The 21,847-nt window shown below is 41.9% G+C and overlaps 1 protein-coding gene across 3 annotated transcripts in view; it reads right to left on the bottom strand.

Annotated features, from left to right (window-relative positions):
• The window catches only part of UBP1 (upstream binding protein 1), a 34,953-nt gene extending 16,821 nt beyond the window's left edge, over positions 1-18,132 (bottom strand). The window contains exons 1-4 of one of the 3 annotated variants that reach the window (XM_040078361.2): positions 17,777-18,132; positions 8,486-8,637; positions 2,311-2,387; positions 1-106 (exon numbers count right to left, since the gene is read on the bottom strand). In XM_040078361.2, the coding sequence (XP_039934295.1) occupies positions 1-106; positions 2,311-2,387; positions 8,486-8,637; positions 17,777-17,889 (448 nt within the window). In that variant the 5' untranslated portion in view covers positions 17,890-18,132. The remainder of the gene's footprint in view (positions 107-2,310; positions 2,388-8,485; positions 8,638-17,776) is intronic. The other 2 variants (XM_040078352.2, XM_040078369.2) reach the window with 2 other exon arrangements.
• Positions 18,133-21,847: the final 3,715 nt, after the last annotated feature.

A 21,847-nucleotide genomic window follows, 5' to 3' on the forward strand; every position in this document is an offset into this window, starting at 1 on the left:
CTAAGTCGAGCAGTCTGTCCCCGGGGCGGTTCCACTTCCAACCCTCTAGCTGCTGGTGCTCAGTGTACTGCAACCTTCTGTCATGGAACACAACTCTTATAATGCTCTAACAAAGGAGAAAACAAGCCTGTGATGAGCCACAGAGTCACTACACATGAAAACAGCCTAAAGATAAAGTACTAAGATATCCCAAAATAGCCCCAGTGCCAATAAATACATATTTACAGCAAAATTTGGCAAGCATCAGTATCCCAAAATATTCCAGAACACAGAAATAGAACTGAGCAGGAGGAGATACTTGAAAATGTGGTAAAAATGCAAGGGAGAAATACATCTGATTGGATATACTAAAGGTCACTAGGAATTGCATACAGTGAACCAAGCAACACTGGCAGCACAATATTAACACTGTACAGGCAACACCAAATTATTTTAGAAAGCAAACACCAAAGATTTAATTTATTATGAAAAGTGGTGCATATTACTTGATCATTCTTTCACTGGGAATTATGTGAACTTTTGTAGGATATTTTAAAAAATAAAATAGGAAATTTCCTTCCTAGTACTTCTAAGATATTTACAAAAAATCTATGATTGCACTTATTAGAATTAAAAAGTTCCAAACTTTCTCAACTATTCTAGATTAAATATTCATCCAGAACAACTACAACATGACTAACTTTATTCAGCTAGAAGCAATTCTCTAACAATACCTATTTTTGTGGGCAGTACTGTTAAATGAATGCACATATAAAGCAATTTGTTACACAGAGGCTGGAAACATACTGTACAAATTGATTGTACCCAACAAATAGAATGTAGACAGATTTGCATTTTTTTTTTCCATTATTCTACAGTCCTCCTTGTACTAACAGCAGCTAAAAGTGACCACAAAACCCAAGAATTTTTAAATGGAGTGCCTCTTCAAGATGGATTGAACTTCCTTGGGTTTATTTCAAAGATAATAGCAAGCAAATGTGTGTGCACGTGCACACAAACAAGCACACGCACACAAAGCCACCATTCCTTCTGCGCTGCAAACTGGCACTTTTGGAACTTGGAAATATCTGCAGCCACCTTCATCTCCATTAAATGATTTCTTTGGTAAAATACTGGGATTCCAATATTTCATTGTACAAAGTGGAAATCTCACTTGCAGCATTACAATACCTTCCTATTGGAAAACTGACTTCTCTACACTTTTACACTGCTTTTCCCTATTGTACCTACCAAATGACACATCACCCATATACAAACCTAGAAAACTACGAAAGAGAGACACTCCAAGGCTACAAGGATATAGCACCTAAGGGGGCAAAACAGTCCACATGCTTATTACAGCAAGTCACCATGCCAGGTTATAAAAAGTTTAATTACAAAACTCTCAAATCCCACTTTTATGCTTGTGCTTAACTCTTCCTGAAAGGATCTCCAAACAAGCATCCCACAGACAAATAAGAAGAAGGCTTAGGACTATACAAGCAAGCCAAAGTCCACAAATTACACAGCCGAAAGCTGGCAGGGAAAGATGCAGCCTTCCACAGGCACACTGTTCTGGTGCATTATCAGCACCACTTTCAAAGTGATTTTAATTGAAGTTTTTCCCTTCTTTCCTAATACCTGAATAAGATTTTTTTGAGAATTCAATAAAACCAATAATCATCAGGTGCTTAGAAGAAAAATCCAAACCCCTCCATCAAGTTCTCTTAATCGTCTGTACTCCAAACTGGGTAATTTTTCAGTTTGCCTCATTTTCATACTACATACAATACATCAGATCCACATTTTCTAGTAACACTGATGCACAAGGAGACAAATCTAGAAGTGAGGAAAGGGGCTTGGCTGTGGAATAAACTGCTCAACAAGCAGCAAAATTAGAGAACCATTTTCCTATGGATGTATCTCCCATATCCCACTGCTGCAAAACCCACAGGTTGGCTCCATGTGTTTTCTGTAACACTTCTTAAGAAACACGCTCACAGTAACTCCGCTTCCATCTGAGCGATCCTCTACCTTCCTCTCACCTTCCCAATCATTTGAAATGAACAATGTGATGGCTCAGAAGACATTAGATGCAAAATCTACACACACTGGATGCAAAATCTACAACTACCTTAAGCTTTGCATAAACACTTAGGTCTTTAGTGCACACAAGTGTGCACTGGGTACTTATATCCACATTTTTATCTGTAAACATCAATGGTCCACATATTCTGATCAATACATACTGACAGCAGAAAAAAACCCCAAAACCATAAAATGTATTGTCTCTGGTTTGTTAGTTACACTATCTAGTGAACTTAAATTCACCTTCACCAGTTTTCCATTGATCTCTGGTATGTCTCCAGCTTTCCGATTATCTAGCATTCGGATCTCATAGGATTGACCTTTAAAGAGAAAAAAATTGCATGGGTAAAAGAGTAAGAGCAAAAGGCTATTTTGTGTTTAGTGCATTTAGATTAGCTTTTGGTTCACAGTACACAAGAATACCAGTACCTGAAACCTGAGTTCAAGAGATCCAGATAGCAATGGACACTTCACAGCATGCAAATTAACAAAACAAAGTGACACTTTTTTGGTCCCCTTAAAACTAGAGATATTTTTAAAGTTCAATTATTTCATTTTGTGTCAAGTATAAGTCCTTGTTTCTCTATTTTTTTTTCCTGAAAAAGAATTTCAAGGCTGAACTCCTTTCTTTTTTAAAACTGCTGAATGGCACCATACTGAGAACCATTAATTGGGCTTCCACAACAAACTCTTGCAGAGTTTTCATAGTTTTTCCAAAACATAAATACTATTCTCCTATGTTTAATTTTGTCCCTACACCTGTTGCCTTTATAAGATCTTTATGCTTTGTATGATTTCAGAAACAGAGACCTTTAAGAGACTGTTACTGTTTATATCAACAGTATGAGCAAACCTATCTTTCCACTGAATATGATAAACTATTGTGCTTCAAAAGAAGCAAAGCTTGTAGCAATTTATTTAATTACAAGGATATTTTTCCTTCCAGAGTGAGCAGCACATATTCCTTTGCAAAATCATATTGCCCTAACTAAAACACAGGACAAGATAAATTTCAGCATCTTCACTAAGATGGAATACAGTAAAATCATTACCTGCACTGTCCTTCAGGCTACCTTTATGGTCCAGTGTGTAACACATTTAAGACATCCTGACTTGCCCTACAAGGCAATAACCCTGTGAAGGAGCAAATGATTTCTTCATCTCCTTTTACTTATCAGAGACTTACGTTACTTTCAACTATAGACTGTTTCAAGGGGTTTTTTTTGCTTGAACACAACAAGTTTATTTATGTATACACTATGCACGTACAAGCTTTCTTTACCCAAGCAGCATGTGAACATTGATACAGTCATTGATGACGTAAATCCATATGCAACACACGTTCACCTAGGGCAGCTGAGTAAATAATATATAATTTCTCCTCCTATAGGTAACAGGAGTAAACTTTTCCTGTTAGTGTGATTCGTCCAATTAGCCATGTTATTCTACTCACACAGCTATAACATGTAAGTTCAGCTATATTTAAAGTCAGCATTTTTTAGATCTAGCAATGTTAATAAACTTTCTCAAGTATTTCTCTGTTCTCTCTCAACATTTTTTGGGGGGGTAGTGAGGTGGGTGAAGAAAAAAGTTCCAATTGTTCCTTCAAGAAGTGTGGCTAACATTTCATAGGTATAAAATAGTACTAAGATGGTAGATTTGATAAAGGTAAAGATCAAAGAATACAAGACCTGAAAATGTCAAAACAGCTCTGGAAATTTTCAAGACAGAAGAACAGATACAATCCGTTTTGGACACATAGCTGCTCTGAAAGTGTGAAAACCACCACAGCACTGATTTTTGTCATCCCTACATGAGACATATATATATATATATATATATACACACACACACACTACTTTCCTGGAGAACAGTCAGAGGAGCAAGGCGACACAGGCTATGGACAGTAACTGCCCCCTGCTTCACACTGAATCTGTGGTAGCTTTGTTCACAAAAATCCCAGAATGTTCAAGTTTGGAAGGGACTTCTGAAGGTCATTTTGGGCAATTCCCCTGCTCAAGGCAAGGACACCTACAGCCAACTGCCCAGCACTAAGCCTGGCTGGTTCTGAGTATCTCAAAGGATGCTCATCCAGACCATACTTCCTAAGTTTCTCTGTAAAGGTCTCATGGGAGAAACCAGCAAAAGCCTTGCTGAAGGAAATCACTTGTAAACAATACCTACTACAGTCTCCTTGTCTACCAAGCCATCCAGTTCATCATAGAAGTTTATCAAGCTGGTTAAGCATGATAGCCCCTTGGGAAACCTGTGCTGACTATTTGTGATGATCTTGTCCTTTATGTACCAGGAAATGGTTACCAGGAAACACTGCTCCACCACCTTTCAGGGAAGGCCTAGTTGCCTGGCTCCTCCTTTTTGAAGATGAGAGCAACATTAGCTTTCATGTAGTCTCTAGCACCTCTCCTAGTCACCAAGATCATTAAAAGACTATCAAGGGTGGCCTCACAGTGACACAGGCCATTGCCCTCAGCATTTGTGGGTGCATCCCATCAGGACCCACAGATTTATCTATGTTCAGTTTACTTAAGCACTCCCTGACCTGTTCTTCTTCCACCAAAGGTACATATTCCTTGCTTCAGACTTTCCCCTCATCTCTAAGACCTGGGATTCCTAAAGACCAGTGATAACAGAAAAGACTGAGCCCAAGAAGACACCCAGTTCTTCAGCCTTTTCAGCGTCCTGTGTCACCATGGCCAATGCCCTGTTCAGCAGGGGGCTCACTTTCAATTGTCTTCCTCTTGCCATTTAAACACTTTCAAAAGGCCATCTTGCTTTTGACATTCCTCACCAGATTCAGTTCCAGCTGGGCTTTGGCTTCTCTGATTCCCTGCAGGCTTGGAAAGTATCTCTGTACTCTTCTCAGGTTAACTGTCCCTGCTTCCACGTTCTGTATGCCCATCTTTTGTACTTGAGTTCCCTTGCTCACCCACACAAGCCATTGGTAGACCACTCCTGCCATTTTTGCCTGACTTCCTGTTCACTGGGATTTGCTGCACATGAGTTTGGAGGAGCTAATGTTGACTGGCTATCCTGGGCCCCTCTTCCCTCCAGAGCTTTATCCCATTGGACTCTACTCTTCTGAAGTTCAAAGATGTGATCTTGGTCTTCTGCCTTGCTTCTTCCTCTCAGGATCATGAAGTCCACCATCTTGAAGGCAAAAAAGCCTGACTGACCTTGATACTCCCAACCCGAATGAGCCCTTCCCTGTTTCATGAGGTATAGCAGAGCTGTCCTCTATCACTTGGGTTAGGAAGCTGTCCATCAGCACTTTCCAGTAACCTCCCGGGCTGCTCACACCCTGCAGCATTGTCCCTGCAGAAAACATCAGGGTGCTTGAGGTCCTACAAAGGATCACGGCCTGTGAATGTGAGGCTACTTCAGCTCTTCAAAAGCATCTCACTTACTTGTTCTTCCTGGTCAGGTGGCCTACAGCAGACACCCGCTACAATGTTATCCGTATGACATAATCCATCCATAATCCTTACCCATAAGCTCTCAACTGGAACACCACCAGGCAGAGCCCCAGACATTCCAGCTGTTCTCCCACATAATGCTTAACCTCCCCTCCTTTATCTTCTTGCTTTGCCTTTCCTTAAGAGCCAATATCGCCACACTGTAACATGGCACTTTGCAAGCCATCCCATCAAGTCTCCATGATGCCAAGATCACACAGATGTCTTAATTCCTCATGTTTACTTCCTATGCAGCTTGCACTACTGATGTGTGCACACTTCAGAGGCACCTCACCATGCTGACTTACCACAAAGGGCTTTGGTGTTTCCTTGGAATGAAGCTCTACAGGCACTTACTTGCTCCAAATGCTGGAGATGACCCTGCTGAAGCCTCCATTTGCTGATGCTGTGTTCCCTTTCATGCTCTCTGCTTATCAACCATGGCCATCACTCCCTCACAGCGCTGCTGTCAGTCACTCTCTCCTTCCTCCACTGCTCTTATTCAAAGCCCTCTTTACCAGGTCAGCCAAAAGCTGGCAAAGGCACCTTCACTGCCCTTTCCAAGCTGGATCCTATCTCTCCCAAGCAGTTCTTTGCATTCACAGAACTTCAAGCTTTGCTGCACTGTGGAAACCATCCTAAAGAATGCTTCCCTTTTAAAAGCAATTCTCTTCCATAGCACTTCTTCTATTCCATATACATCTAGCTGAACAATAGCCAACTCAAAACACTGTCCCACAACTCTAGTATGTGTTCTCAATAGACCCATTTAACAGATTTCACAGTAAGAACCCTGCAAACCCCGGAACAACCAACCATCATCGCTCCAAGATCTGAACTTCTAGAATCAGCTTCAGCTGAACAGTAAATATCTAATCACGTTAAATATTCCATTAGCTCATACAGTATCTCAAGTTAGAAGGAAAACACAGGAACTGAGTACAACACCTTGCTCCTCATAGGACTACCAAAACCTCAATCGCATGACTAGAACTTCAGCCAGATGCTCCTTGAACTCTGAGTGACACTCTCAGCTATACTAATTAAAATACTTACTGACAGAGGGTAAAGTCAGGGCTTGTTTAAGTATTGCCTTAGGAAATGTCACCACAGTTTAACAGACAGAGCAAATACTCCCAAGCCAGGAAACTAAAACAACTGCTGACAAAATTCAGAGCGGTACTTCCTCCTGAAAATTATTTAAGGCAAGACACTGCCTGAAAATGGGGCCAAATCTGAAACCAGATATCTGAATAACCAGGGTGTAAATTACTCTTTCGCCAGAGGACTCGATATAACTCATTACACAAACATACCTATCAGCACAACTCAGTGTTGCAGACTGATTATAATTTTAACCTGCCTTCAGTATGAAAGAAATCATGTCTCACAACTTTTTTTTTACGTATCATAGAATCTGCTGAGCTTGAAGGGACTCACAAGGATCATCGAGTCCAACTCCATCCAGGCCCTGCACAGGACACCCCAAGAGACACGCCATGTGCCTGAGGGCATTGTCCAAACACTTCTTGAACTCCGTCAGGCTCAGTGCTGTGAACACTTCCCTGGAGAGTCTGTTCCAGCACCCAGCCACCCTCTGGGTATACACATATATACACACACTAAGAGCTCGTAGAGACATTTTAATGAAAAGGCCTTAACCTAGGCAATAAACGTCCTTCTGTCTGAACTAATAGCACAGAAAGGAGACTGGTAAGCTCTGTTTTTATCTAAGGAAAGGGTATACTAACACCCTAATTAGTCAACATCAGGAAAACTTACCCAGGACACTGAGAATCACCACAACTTCTTTGCCAATGAAAATTTTATATTAAAAGATATTTTCAAGGACAGATGAAACATTTACAGTAGTTTTAGACACTGTCACTTTAAATGGTAAGCACTTCTCAAAAGCAAGACAGCAAACGCTTTCCTCCTTCAGCCTGCTGCCTTGTGCTCTGTCTTCAAATTACAGCACAGTCTAGCGAGATTTTGAGTCAAAATCCACAAGGAAAAGAAATCTGAACTAGATACAGGATTGGCGATCCTAGGGCATTAGAGCCAGAGGAGGGGGATGAAGAGATGGGAGAGTATGAAGCTATTGATATGGTCAAAAACAAATGATAAATGATTTTGAGTTCAGAATACTAGCTGACTAAACTTAGGACACCAGTGTAATTTTCTGATGTGAGGAAAGTTTTATCATATGATAATGACTACATTCAGATTATTTTACCCAGCAGTCAGCGCTCTTTCTAGGGAAAAAAAAATCAAATTTCATGCAAACTAGAACCCAAGAAAAAAGGGAAAAAAACCAGCCTGATTCACATGAAATATTTATCTAGATAATTTCTGACAAATGTATATAAACTCCAAAGGTAACTGCACTTGTGATTGTGTTCAAACATAATACAGTTCCAGACAGGTATATCTGGCTAATCTGAGAGCAATTACAGTGGTCTCTTTTGTGCAACACCTCAGGGACTAACATTTTGACATTTATTATGACTTTTGAGGGTTGTTTGTGTGTATCTCATGCCAATACCCAATTAACTTGCTCTTATCAATCAAATTTAAACAGAAATGCCAAATTAGTCCTGAATTTTCAGCTATTACTACCTGAAATTTGTCTCCTAAGAGCTCTGTTGGCTTGATTTTATTGGGGGATGGAGAAGGGCAACACACAACAGGAAAAAAACCCCAAAACCAAACCAACAAAGGAAGAAAGAACCCACCAGAATCCAGAGGGAAAAGTAACATCTTACTACAGCTGTGAGCCTGCAAGCTGGACAAAAGACTTCTCGTAAGGCATCCTTAAAACCTCAATGTCCACAGCCTCATTTCTGACATGCATTTATTTTGGATATACACGCATGTATCAAACATGAAATACCATTCCAGTTTCAGACTTACACCACAAGCTGCATTCACGTATGTGTACCAACCTTGATTCAAGTATGTGAGAGTTTCATCGTATAATTTTACTGCTGGAGATGTTGCAGCACACATAACATACTGGAAAGGTGGATGTTTGGTCTCATTTTCTTGTGGAAGGCTGGAATCTTCCTGTTTGAATATAGGCAGCGCCAAAACATCACTAAAAAGAATAAAACCAGAAAATTTTGAGACTGTTGGCCTTGTTTTGATTGAAGGAAAAAAAAAAAAGTCATTTGTGATTTAAAAAACCCCACAGTGAAAGACATATAGAATTCTGTTACTTACTTTATTAGTAAAATCTATGTGAGCAGTATCCGTAACATTTTCCACCAGAACTTTAGCTTAGGATACATAAACAATACCATAGGACCTAAGCAGACAAACAGCTGTGCTGATCCTCTGAAAAACTTAATCTTTGTTTCCTGTCTCCACTTAAAAATTAAGTTCTCTATTAACTTTTCATCTGTCAACACAGCCAAGCTTGCCTAATAAACATGCACATGAAAGCAAGACCCTAATTTTCTTCTTTGAAATAATGTGTTTCTCAAAGTAAGTTTCCTACACTGTGAAAGTATTTCTCCTCATTTAGTACCATTACATCTAACCTGTTAATTCTGTTGACATTGTCAAATCTTTTACTGGGCTTTAGCACACTGATTAGCTTGAAAATGATTAAGCAGCAGATTCACAAAATATAATCCATAAAAAGTTTATGCCAAGATTCACTTCACTTACCTAAGATTCACAACCACCAGAAAAACTCTGGAAATGCTGTGTTTCTAGAGAAAAAAGAGCAATCCACATTGCCCACAAGCTATGGTAAGAAAGACAGCTTCACCACAACCAGCAAACACATCTGCTTTCTACAGAAATCAGTAATCTGTATTAGTAACAGATTAATCTTCCTTGTATACAGAAATCCTTCATAAATTAAAACTTCTAAGAGTTTGTCTTGCACTGGCTTTTTGTCCACGACAAAATCCTCTGCATACCCATGCAACTTTCTTTAAAAATGTTTCTAAAGGGACTTAAGAGCTCACATCATGTCAACTTTATTTAGCTAATTTAGTTTTTAACCAACATGTATCTTGCTTGTATCTCTTGCACGGATCACAGTTTAAATATATTTTGCAACACAATTACAAATACCTGTACTGCACTACTATTTGTACCCTAAAATTTTTGAAGTAAAATTGTTTCTTTTACTGTTCCTCATTTCTGCAAGAGTGATTTACATAAAGAGAACGCTATTAATTCCTCTTGAATTCCAGCTCTTATCTGAAGAATCAAAAGAGTATATCATAATAAATTCAAAAACTGAAATGACAGACAATATTTTTGTGCCACACAGAGTTAGAATGTAAGACTTGGTCTACTTAAGTCTTAGATATGCAGAGTGCAGGTGGGGCACCCTAACTTTTTTTCAGAGCAAGTGCCACATTCCATTAGGGATGTCACTCCCTGGGCTACCTGGAAGATGTTATGTTGAACAAGAAAATATTTATGAAGGGTAAGAAAGTCTAAGAAATTTGTCTATAGCTTGTAGAAACTGTACAGTGTCTCCCCCCCAAAACCAGCCAGAATTAAAAAGAGACCAAAAAAAGACACTCATATGGGCTCCCTTTCACTAGGAAGGAATCACAGAGATGCTACAGAGACTGAGGTAAGCAGGACAAGGCAGTACGCCGTCCAAAAAAGCATTGCAAGCCGACTGAACCGTGTCCTAACTACTTCTGATGCCAGCTCCCCAAACTGGAGCCCAGAGAAGATTTAAGTTACAAAGGAAGATGTGAAATAACCACTTAGGAGAAGTGGACACCCTCAAAAGAGTTTACTTGTACAGAGACAAGGATCTGTGAGTAGGACAGCAAAATCCACAGATGAGTGACTGCTCCTTAAGGATGACTCAGAAGAAACAAGGAGCTAGTTCAAGCCCTGATGTCATCAGAAGGGCAGCAGGAGCAGCCCAACACAAGAGGGAGTGCCCTGACAAGCAGAGGAAAGCAAGGTCCCAAGACAGAACTGCTACACCAGGAACACACACAGTTCAGCACCCAAAACACAAGTGCTTTTATGAGGAGGAACTTTAAAATGGCAAGAACACGGAAACAATGGCAATGTTTGAAATACACACATGAGTTAAAGTGCAACAACCAAGGCATGGGAAGTATCTCACATAAATTACCTCTAATTCTCAACTAAGTTCTGCAGCACTTGCCTTCACATAAAGAGAAACCTTTTGTGTATTCAGGAAAAGTATCTTTAAAGCCTTCATTTTCTATTCACAATTTGAAGTTTAAAATGTAGCTGGTCTGGCTTAAGAAAGCGTGATGTGGTTAAAGAATTACTTAAGAGTCACAGCACTGGAAGCCTACAAATACACCAATTTAGGCAGCTTAAAACCAGCTTCTGCTGATACTTAAAAAGCATAATGACTAACTGCCATTGCAGAAGAAGAAGAAAAAATAGACATCCAACTCTAGAACCCTACCATTTAGCTGTAAAAGAGGGCATAATATTCATTCTTAAATGCCACCATTCAAAAAAATACTCCAGAAGACAGCACAAGGCAAACTTTTCTTATAAAACTCTTCTCAGTACTGGCACATTTCAAAGGAAAAGACAAGCCAATGCAATGTAAACTCCTTCCTAGAGCATCTTTAAATAAATACCATTTAAATAACATTTTGATTCATTCACTTATGAACAATGAAATATCAGTGTTTTTTGCATTTCAGATGCAAACAGATTAAAGTTGCAATTAAAAGAGTCAATAAGGTAAGAGTAAAATATTTCAAATTAAGATTTCAAGTATCAGTTTAAATAGTGACTACCTAAATTTCACAGCGACAAGCATCTTCTACAAAATAAAATTCACTGCAGCACAGATGAAGAAAAGATGCAAAGACTGCTCACAATGGGAAACAGAAACTTAGTATTTTTAACAGTGCTCTATACTTAAGCTAAAGATGATAAACTGCATGTAATATATGCTAGTGCATCAATCACATTCCCAGAAAGATGTTGATCATTCCCATGGAGATGCTAAATCAGTCTTTTTACCACCTCTAATCTTATCCTGATTCTATTTTAACACCCATCAAAACAAAAAAACCCAAACAAAACTCAAAGAAATCCCACAAACAGACACAATACAGGGAACAGATCAGCCTTGTCAGTTATAACCTTTTTCCTCTCAGACCCCCTTACAATTTCTGCATTTATAATGAGCCAATGTCCCCGCAGGAGAAATCATCTGCCCATAGTCAATCTCTGGCAGCCTCCATGCTGATGTATACTTATGTAGGCATCCTTTAGTAATTTTTCTACTCACCTGGTGAAATCTTATTTTTGCTAGGCCAGTACAGATTAGAGACAGGGACTTGTAGTGCCAGCTTTGCTTAAGTTATTTCACACAGCAAAGAACCTCTTACCTAAACTGAAGTGCCCACTGGCAGATGGAGGAAAAGCAAAGTGTTAAAAAATAGCTGCTGCTGAAATTATTTCAGACCACAGGAGAACAGAGAGCTTGAAGAGACTGATTCTGTTCCTTTTTTGCCATTATTAACTTCTGATCTTGTGAAGTGAAGACTTGTTTATTTCATTTGTCTCATTTAAGTGAACTTTAGAGCTACAAGCAAGCTGATGTATGTATCAGTAGTAACGTTTGGAAGGACAAGTGGCATCTTTTGCTATATTTTTTGATATCATTTGAGAAAGTCCATCTACCAGGCTTTACTCTCCTGATGCATGGAACTCTGCGACCAAGTTTTGAAACTATTAGCTCTAGTAAGAAAAGTCTTATCTCAGTTCCTCAGCACATGTTATCGAAAACATTCAAATGAAAGGCATTCTTTTCTTCCTACAGGGAGGAGAAAAATTTACCCAGAAAAAAAACCAACAGAAACAGTCTTCATTACACCCCAAATGGAGGCAGCAAACCTATCCTCCAACACAAGTCTGAGTTACTTATGCTACAGAGGTGCATACGTGGAATATCACCATACAAAAGCAGGAAGGCTTAGAAGAGGAAACAAGGTAAATGTTACCACTTGAAATAAAGCATCCAGTGGGATGCATCACATGTGAGAAGGGGTTCTTCTATGTCATGTAGCTTACATGAGCATAGTACAAAAAGACCAAGAAAAATATACTTTTATCCCCCCATGCTTGTGAAATGTGTTGTAAGCCTTCAAAATCACCTTCTTTAAAAATTTCAAACCTTCTTCCCACATTTTGTCCAAAGCCTTTAAAAAAACCGCTAACACACGAATAGGAAAAAACCTTCCATCATCATCGTGTCGAAAAATAAATTAAGAATTTCTGGTCTTTACAAGTACAGGTACTATGTCAACAAAATTCAAACAACTGATGTTCCATCAATCATCTGCCTTATCTATCTTCTGGATTGTATACTTTTGGGTGTGAGTACTAAAGCATCCAACACACAGGCCTTTTGAAACTTTAAAGCATGTTTTTAACGAGGACAAATACCTTTAGGAAAAATTCTTCTCAAGCAGTATTTGAATTAAGAGTTATGACCTCAAGGCCAAGCTCTCAACTGTTCAGAGGTGTGAACAAGCCGTAGGAAAATATAAGGCAATGGGAGACCTGGTACCTCCTAACACTTTCCATACGTCCACAAAAGCAAGTTTGATGTGGGCCAAGACCCTTGGAATTAACTTCTGGGAGACAACCTTCTCCGCAGCAGCTGTCCAAGAAGTCCAACATGAATGAGAAACAGGTGTAAATTGTAATGCTGTTCCTGGCAATCCCACAGACCATCACACAAAACTCAGACCGAGAAAGGCTTCAGTTTAAGGGGTCTAACACAAAATAAAAGAAACCACCCATCAAAGGAGACGAAAATGCCAACACCTAAATCTGTGTCCTTCCTACCAAGGAAAAGAAGAATGGTCACCATGACAAATCTATGGCTCCACATTCACTCCTCCAACACCGGGAGGTCAGGCAGCTGCTCTAACTTGCAGCAGCTCCAGTACAGATGGCTCCTACACAGGAGAATGCCTGAAGAGCTAATGAAGGCAGACCTGCTGCTCTGCTCTCAATCTGGTAGGTCCACCCAACATGAAAGGTGATAGGAGAACACAGAAGACAGTTCTGTACTTTGAAGTCTTTTCCTTAAAAATTAAACTGGCCCCTGGCTTTTTGTAATGTATTCACACACTCAACGTGGAAGAAAACAACAACAAAAAACCCCAAACCAACCCAAGCCATTGCCAACAATCTAGACCATGAGGTTTATCTTTTAACGTGTTTTATATGTGGTAACAAAGCAAGGAGGCTTAGGTTTATGGACTCACTTTTTCTTCAAACGCCTATTTCCTGACAGGTATTTACATATTTGTGTGCTTGCACAAAGAATCAAGCTCCAATTCTAATCAGTACCTGACATTTTATTTTAGTGTTGATACATGAGTGAAAATTATTTTTTCTATGGCGCGATGCATAAAAAAATAGAACAGGCCACTACAACAGAAGCTTTATTATGTACTCTGCAGAAAACACTCTGTACATCTAAAAATGAAGAAGAAAAAAAAATCAGGATACCATCAGTAAGCATTCCTCTTTCAAAAATCCAATACAACCAGCAGTAGAGCCTCAAAAGAGTGGGAGACATTAGGGGAAGCATAAACAGCAGTTTTGTCTGTCATAATGTAACAGCAGCCAAAAACAGGACCTGAACGAGATAACTCTTTTTTGGATTTGCACAGCAACTATGAAGTTAAAGCAGTAACTGTCACAACCCAATGTTTATCAGAAGCAACAAAAGGCTGTCAAGGACCCAAAAACTGTTAGAAGAAAATACTGTCCCTCTCTCTGAAAAGAGAGCTCTAAGTTGTAAGACCATGCTCTCCCAACTCTTGACTGAGCATCTCAGCGTTACTTCAGCCTGAACTGTGAGAGGTGGTACACAAAGCCCCCTCACCAGCCAAGGCTCTCCACAGCACAGTAAGGAAACAAGACTGAAGACTGCATTAGGCTTCCCTTCTTTTCAACCAAGGCAGCAGACAGCTGCATTCTCCAAAGACACTTAAGCATTTGGGAGATGCAGCAGAGTCAAACTGCTGCATTTTGATTCTCCAAAAACGGAGGATTGTCTGGATGTATTTTCATAAAGTCTTTTGTAGAGACTTTTCCTTTTCAGCTCCAAAAGTCATTTATTAAATCTAGTTTGATGAACTTCACGTTTTAACCTACAAATATATACCAAAACAGCTACTCCTGAAATAATTAAGTTCCCCATGACAGGCTTGGATTTTAGCTTGGATTTCCAAACACCATTGGAACTGCAAGAATTTAAATAAATCCATATACTAAGCTTTCAAATTACACTGAATTATGTGTAATCATAAGTCATAATCACAAGTCATTAGGATACTTGTCCGTCCATTAATGCTCAATTAACTCAATTCACATTGATTCGTTAATCAAATAATTCATTGATGAAAAATGGAATTCTGCTAGAAAGATAACAGGCAGTTCTTTGAAACTTGTCTTTTCAATTAAATAGCCTCCATTTTTTTGCAGTTCATAGCAACCGTCAGTGGTCCTCAAAAGTACATAACTACTGCTGTGTTACAATGGATATTACAAGGGATTGATAAGAAAACATGATGGGTGCCATTTTCAGCTGAAATTAACATTAACTCCCTTAAATTAACTCAAAACTCACTATTACTTAAGGGTACAATGTTTTTATCGGGTTCTCATACAGGTGACATTTGACACATCTGACAACCGTTCCTATCAATTGAATTTATTTTTACAATTATAGGCAGTTTCTTACTGCATGAGAAGGTGCTAGAACAGCAACCAGAAAAAACAGGTTTCAAGACTTTCTAAGGAAATTTTGAAAACTATTTAAAACTATGTGAACCTGCAGGGAAATTTAGGAGGCTCTTAGCTGCCTTCTAACAAAAACCCTACAATGGACTGATGATCAATGAACATGTGCAAATTTCTCAGGAAGAATAAACACAGCGGTAAAGCCATATATTCTACCTAAGGGCTCTGACTTATCGTCAACTCCAGGAAGCAACAACAACTTTATATATAACCCAAACAGTTAAATGAATTACATGCAGATCTTCCTAACAAAATCAAGGGGGCAGATACCTTGAGGAGCTCTCTCCGCACTCTCTTTTAGGCAATATTTAATTTTCTTCCTTTTTTTTTTTTTTTTTAATAAGGAAATGACAAGTAATTAGCTTCTACTGGCATAATGAATAGTGACAGAGCAGTATCTCTCCTGTTCATGCTTTGCCACTTCTCTTGGGTTTCTCCTCTCACATCACTTAACAGGCCATAATTTTTCTAAAGTAAAAATTTAACCAATAAACAGAATAACTCACATATGTGCTGAAAATCACTCTGAATCCAGCAAACACTAATGACAATTAGGTGATCCCTTTAACTATGGGGTCCACGATTAAAGTTACAAATACTACTCCTACCCTGTATGTTTTCCAAAAATACTCTGCAAAGGAAGTATGTAACAAGATTCAAGACTAAGATATAGCATAGCTTATACAATATTACTTTTCAAGTGCTGTTTTAATGGCTACAATTCTTTCTGTAGTAATTCAGAAAGTCCTAATAGGCAGGCACATGTAACAAAACACCACTAAGGATTGCTGCCCACCGTAACAGGATGATATGACCAGAAAAAACAATCTATCCAACAACAGTAGGGATGATAATTCTTACAGTTCCTAGAAACTGAAGTGTGTGCATTACTGGAATGAGAAATTAAGTTACGAAAACACAGGAAAATATTAAAAAACCTATCAGTCAAAATGCAGAATTTTTATTCATAAAGGATCCTAGAAAGAACTGAATCAAGATAAAGAAGAGCAGTTCTTGAACATGAGCACACGTATTTTCCATTGGTGTCTGCACTTAGAACCCATCCAGGCAGCAACCACACAGCTGCCCACAAAAACTGGCACACCACTTCATGGGATGAATGTCTGAAGGTTTGCTAAGAGAGAAATGGGACAAAATCCAGACAAGCTGAATATAAAAACAGGAATATTCTCATCAAGAGAGATGAATCACCTTGTTCTCTGAACTGGCAAGCTCTCAACATTATTTTTAATTAAAGAAAAAAAAAAACACCACCAAAAAACACCAACCAAAACCACAGAACAAAACTCCCACCAAGTACATGTCCCACCATAAACCCAATGAACTCACAATACCCAGTACTATCAGAACAGTCCTCATTTCTATCTAGCAGAAGCCCTTTTTCATAACTTCCAGCAAAGACACTGCACTTTCAAACATTTTACCTGGGAAGTACTGCCTTAAAGTATACATAATAGATTAATCCCTTGGCCACCTACAAGTTTCAGTTTCCCCTGAGAGAAAACGTGCCTTTTATAAAGGCTAGGCCATCAAAAGTATCAAACGCAACTGTTCTACTTCTCCAGACTTAAAACACTGACAAACCCTGTCGAAAACCTTGGACTTAAAATGTCTGTCGTTGTCTCCAAAACAGTTTCTCTTTTTCACACTAAGTCGTCACTCAGGAATCTACACATTCTGCCCATGGGCGGGCTAAAATTTACTCAAAAAAGTACAGTTTTAACTAAGCTTCGAAAAGGCACATCCAAACGCTATTCAAACACTGACTTTGTAAAACCTGGAAAACAATCAAAAGGTAAGGAAACCGCCAAGTTGACTACGAGCAGAGTAGATCCAAGAAAAAAAAACAACCCATCACTAAACACATACTAGACAGAAAAAACCCAACCACTACACAGAAATACAGAATAGACTGAATAAAGTACAACCATACTACCACCCCATTATAACCACAACGTTTACCTGGTCGAGAAAGAACATTTTTAAACCTGGCAGGAAACACCTATTGTTTATCAGGAAGAACTACATTTGTCGAGGATAAGATGTCCATAGTTTGGAACGTGGGGTCCGGTTACACCCCGCAGCGACAGGGAAATGTCAGTTTCAGGCCAGGGATTTCGCACATAAAGGGAAGAGCACCCCAGCCAGGCAGCTGCCCGCCCTTCCCGAGCGGCCACCTGCCAGCAGCACGGGAGGGCAGAGCGGGAGCCCCTCCGGCACGTGCCCACTCCTCGGGAAGAGCTTTGGGAATTAAAAAAAAAAAAAAAAAAGAGGGGGAAGAGGAAACCCCGACTCCTTCCCGCGCAGCCCCAGCCTGCCCAGCGGCACGGGCAGAAGGGCTGCGCGGCCCGAGGAGGCCGGCGGGGACGCGGCGCCCAGCGCCGGGGATGAGCTGCGGGGCGAGTTACCTCATGCTGTAGGCACCGGCTCCCAGCTCCTGCCCGATGCCCGAGAGGCTGGCGTCGAAGTCGTGCACCAGCCCGGACTCGATCACTTCATCCATCTTCAGCACCCACGCCATGTTCCGCCGGCCCCGCCGCGCTCCCGCCGCGGGAGGAGCCGGACGGGGCGGAGCCGCTCGGCACCGGAGCCGCCGGGGAGGCGGTGCCGGGCAGGCGAGGGGGCTGGAGGAGAGGGGGGAGAGGGGGAGAAAATGCACGTGCGGGGCGGGGGAACAGGGAGTCGCGACTCCGCGTTCAGTCCCGGGGGGGCCCTTTCCTCGCGGCGCGACCAGGGCGCGGGGTCGCTCTCAGCATCCTGCGCCCGCCCGGCCGCCGCGGGGCGCTGGGGACCGGGCGGCCGCCGCCTCCTCCTCCGACCGGACACTGCCCAGCGCCGCCGCTTCTGCCGCCGCCCGAGCTCCGACCCAGCCCAGCGGCGCCTCCCGCCGCATCATTCGCAGGGGGGAGGCTGCGGCGGCAGCAGCAGCAGCAGCACCGCGGGCGCCCGCCGGGGAGGAGCCGCCGCCGCCGGAGGTCACGGCCGCCCCGGGGGCTCGCGCCCGCCGCTCCGGCGCGTCCCGCAGCGCCGCCGCCGCCGCCGCTCACGACAACATGGCGGCGCCTTCCACCCCCGAGCGCTGCCGGGGCGGTGCCTGCTCGCGCTCGGAGCCGCCGATTGGCTGGGCCCCGCCGGGGGGACCAATCGGGAGCAGGCGCGGAGGGGTGAGGGGGAAGCCCGACCAATGAGGGGGCACTTCCTCACGCGAGGTGACGTCACGCTGACGGGCGCGGGCGATCCCGCCCCTCCTCCCCGGGCCCGCGGCACGGCGGGAGCGCGCCCCGGAAGCGGCGGCGGCCGGAGGCGGAGGGGCGGGAGCGGGCAGCGGCGGCGGGGCCCGCCGGGAATGGCCGCTGCCTGCTGCCCCGCCGGGCCACGCAGGGCCCCCTGCGCTCCCCAGTGGTCGGAGACGGGGTTCCTGCGGGGCGTTTGAAAGACTTTTATTCCATTTTCAGTCTCATGAGAGAAGGGTGAGACGGTACAGATGTTACACTATCACATCGTCACAATCAGAAGCCAAACTATTTCCTACAATACATTATGAGCGATTCCTGGCCTATCAGCTTTTGCCACACAAAGCTGCTAATACCTTTTAAGCCAATCATCTAAACATACCTCTCGTGGGTCCTACTGCAATACATCTTTCATAGTTCTATTTCTTCAAAATATCAAGTCTATTTGTGAGGCCATCATTTGAAACTTGTTTCTAGTTCCATTTCTCTCTCAGCAATGTCTATCCTATTCCATGGCCTTTCTAAGTCAGTATATTTTATCTCAGATTTTGCGTACGGATGCACAAGACTACGTGAGCCTTCTGTCAGGGTTTGAGAACTCTCTACAAATCCATTTCCCACACCCAGTCACCTCCGGAGCGGTGACCGCCCTGAGCAGCCGGGTTTAGTGCAAGGCGTTCCTTCCCATGGCCGGGGGGCCTGGGTCGAGATAAGCTTTAACATCCCTTCCCAACCCAAACCATTACGTGGTTACTTTTTCCAGAGAGCACCGAGGAGCCTTCCCAGAAAAACACCCAAACCCCACAGAATCACTGAATATTCTGAGTTGGAAGGGATCCTCAAGGAACACAAGGGTCAGGCTGGAAGGGACCACAGTGGGTCACCCGGTCCAACCTCCCTGCACAGGCAGGGTCATCCTGGAGCACATGGCACAGGATTGCATCCAGATGGTTCTTGAATACCTCCAGTGAGGGAGACTTACACAACCTCTTCAGGCAATCTGTTCCAGTGCTCGATCACCCACACAGTAAAGAAGTTCTTCCTCATATTCAGGTGGAATTTCCTGCGCATCAGTTTCTGCCCATTGCCTTTCTCATCCTGTTGCTTAGCTCCACCAAGAAGAACCTGGCTCTGTTCTCTTGACACCCACCCTTCAGACAGTGATAGATACTGATAAGGGCCCCTCTCTATTCTCAGAAAAATCCCTCTCATATTTAATAATCCAGAGAATACTTACATAATTTTATGTATTTATGTATTTTATTGTTTCATTAAAATCTTATGTTCAGAGGACAAACTACAGAACAGTATTAAGACTGCAAAAATGTATTTTGATGCTATAGTAACATCCTTTCAGTACAACTGCAGAAGTTTTGCCAAAGATAAAGGCAGGAAGGCTCTAAGTTCATTAATGGTTAACAAAATATTAGCTGTTCTTCAAAATGTGCATATGACATCCTCAGAGATAAAGAGAGGTGCACAGACCATGATTTATGATCTTTAAAGGCAGTCTGTAAGTTAAAATATGACTGCCATCTTCTAGAAAAAAACAAAAAAACCAACCAACCAACCAACCAAAAAACCCCACAAACAAAAAAAACCCCAACCAACCAAAAAACAAAACAAAACAAAACAAACAAACAAAACATGCAAAGAAAAAAACCCCACCACAACCCACCAAAAAAACCCAACACCACCAACTGATGTTTTTCCTGCTGTAATTGCTGTAAGAGTTCTCTGGCTGACTGGGTACAGATGAGCAGTTGATCTGCATATAAGGGGAAGCTTAGGAAAAGTGAAATTTTTAAAGAAGGCAAGGGCTTGTGGACAAGCCACTAGCTGCCATGTTACAGCTTTTAGTGAGAAGAACTGAAATTACCACAGGCAAAATTCCTCTTTTAAGCCTGACAAGATGACAACAATACCCAGGCAGCAGAAATAACACGAAACCCAATTTTTGTAAGTTTTACAAAAGAAGGCTTGTGGGAAACTAAAACTAGTGTACTTTCTACTTCTGACAGATCTAAAGACAGGATCTAAGACCTGAGAATCCACATACAGTTTGATTTATGCATAGCAAAACTGGTTTCTCTGCTTACTAGACCTATGCTAACATAGCTACATAGCAGTTACAAGATCATAAATTGCTGATCTTTATACTGGGAATTGTTTTTTTGTGACATAAATTCCAACCACTCCTGAGGGTATCCTGAGTGGATACAGTGAAACCCATCCTCTTGCATTTCAGTCTTTAAAAGTTGGGTGTAGCTTGTCAGTGATAAACAAAGTGACTGCTAGCATAAGATGTTATCTTCAGCTGTTTTAGGGCACAAAATGACCTTTTTCTGTTAAAACATGAATATTAAAAGAAGGTATTTTTTCTTTAGCATTATTTGTATCCTTGGCTCATTCAAAACAGGTTTTCTGTAAAGGTGTGTGTTTGGTTTTTGCTGTTTTTAACGTACAGGCCTGTGGTGTGTTTTTTTGGGGCAGGTTCCTTGATCAATCCCATTCTCAGATCCTCAGCTGAGGATCAGCAATGCACACAAATTGCATCTGAGCAGGCCAGAACCACAAGTTTAACCTGTCAGAGATGACACTGCCTGTGGCCCTGCCATTCCACTTCTGCAGACCCACTAACTGGGATAGGAGACATGACATGATAGAGGGAAAGTGCAGGCAGTGGGAGTCTGGTTTTGCCAACAGATCTGCAAAAAAAGCAGATTCCAAGTACAGTTCTGCTGGGATGTGGGCATCCTGGGACCTTTCTTTCTCCATCTGCTTATCACTAATGCTGGCTGGCATCCTCCCCTGAGGCTGATTGCTTCTCTATCGGCCTTACTGATGTCCAGATGTGGGACTGAGGTGTGGTGTTCCACTAAAGGTGGACTGAGGACTCAGCCAAGCCAACTCGATGATTGAGACCAGACTGAAGCCTCGTGCCTGAACTGGTTTGTGTTCTTTCTCCTCAAAAGGCAATTTCGTTAGAGCTCAGCTCCTGCACACAGCCCGTAATTGATGGAAGGGTCCCCCCTTACACTGTATTTCAATACCAAAACACAGATGCCGGCTGCCATCCAAACCTAAAGGCAGCTGCTCAAAAGTGTGTGGGAAGAGCAGCTTCAGAGGCACTCAGATGGCAGATGTTTTTAGATAAGGATGGGAAAATAGAAGCAACTATAAGGAGCAAAGGCAAGGACATGGTGAAAACAGGCCCTGGGAAAAGCTGTGAGGGGACCAACCTCC

The sequence above is a fragment of the Hirundo rustica genome, chromosome 1, assembly GCF_015227805.2.
Source record: "Hirundo rustica isolate bHirRus1 chromosome 1, bHirRus1.pri.v3, whole genome shotgun sequence".
NCBI lineage: Eukaryota > Metazoa > Chordata > Aves > Passeriformes > Hirundinidae > Hirundo > Hirundo rustica.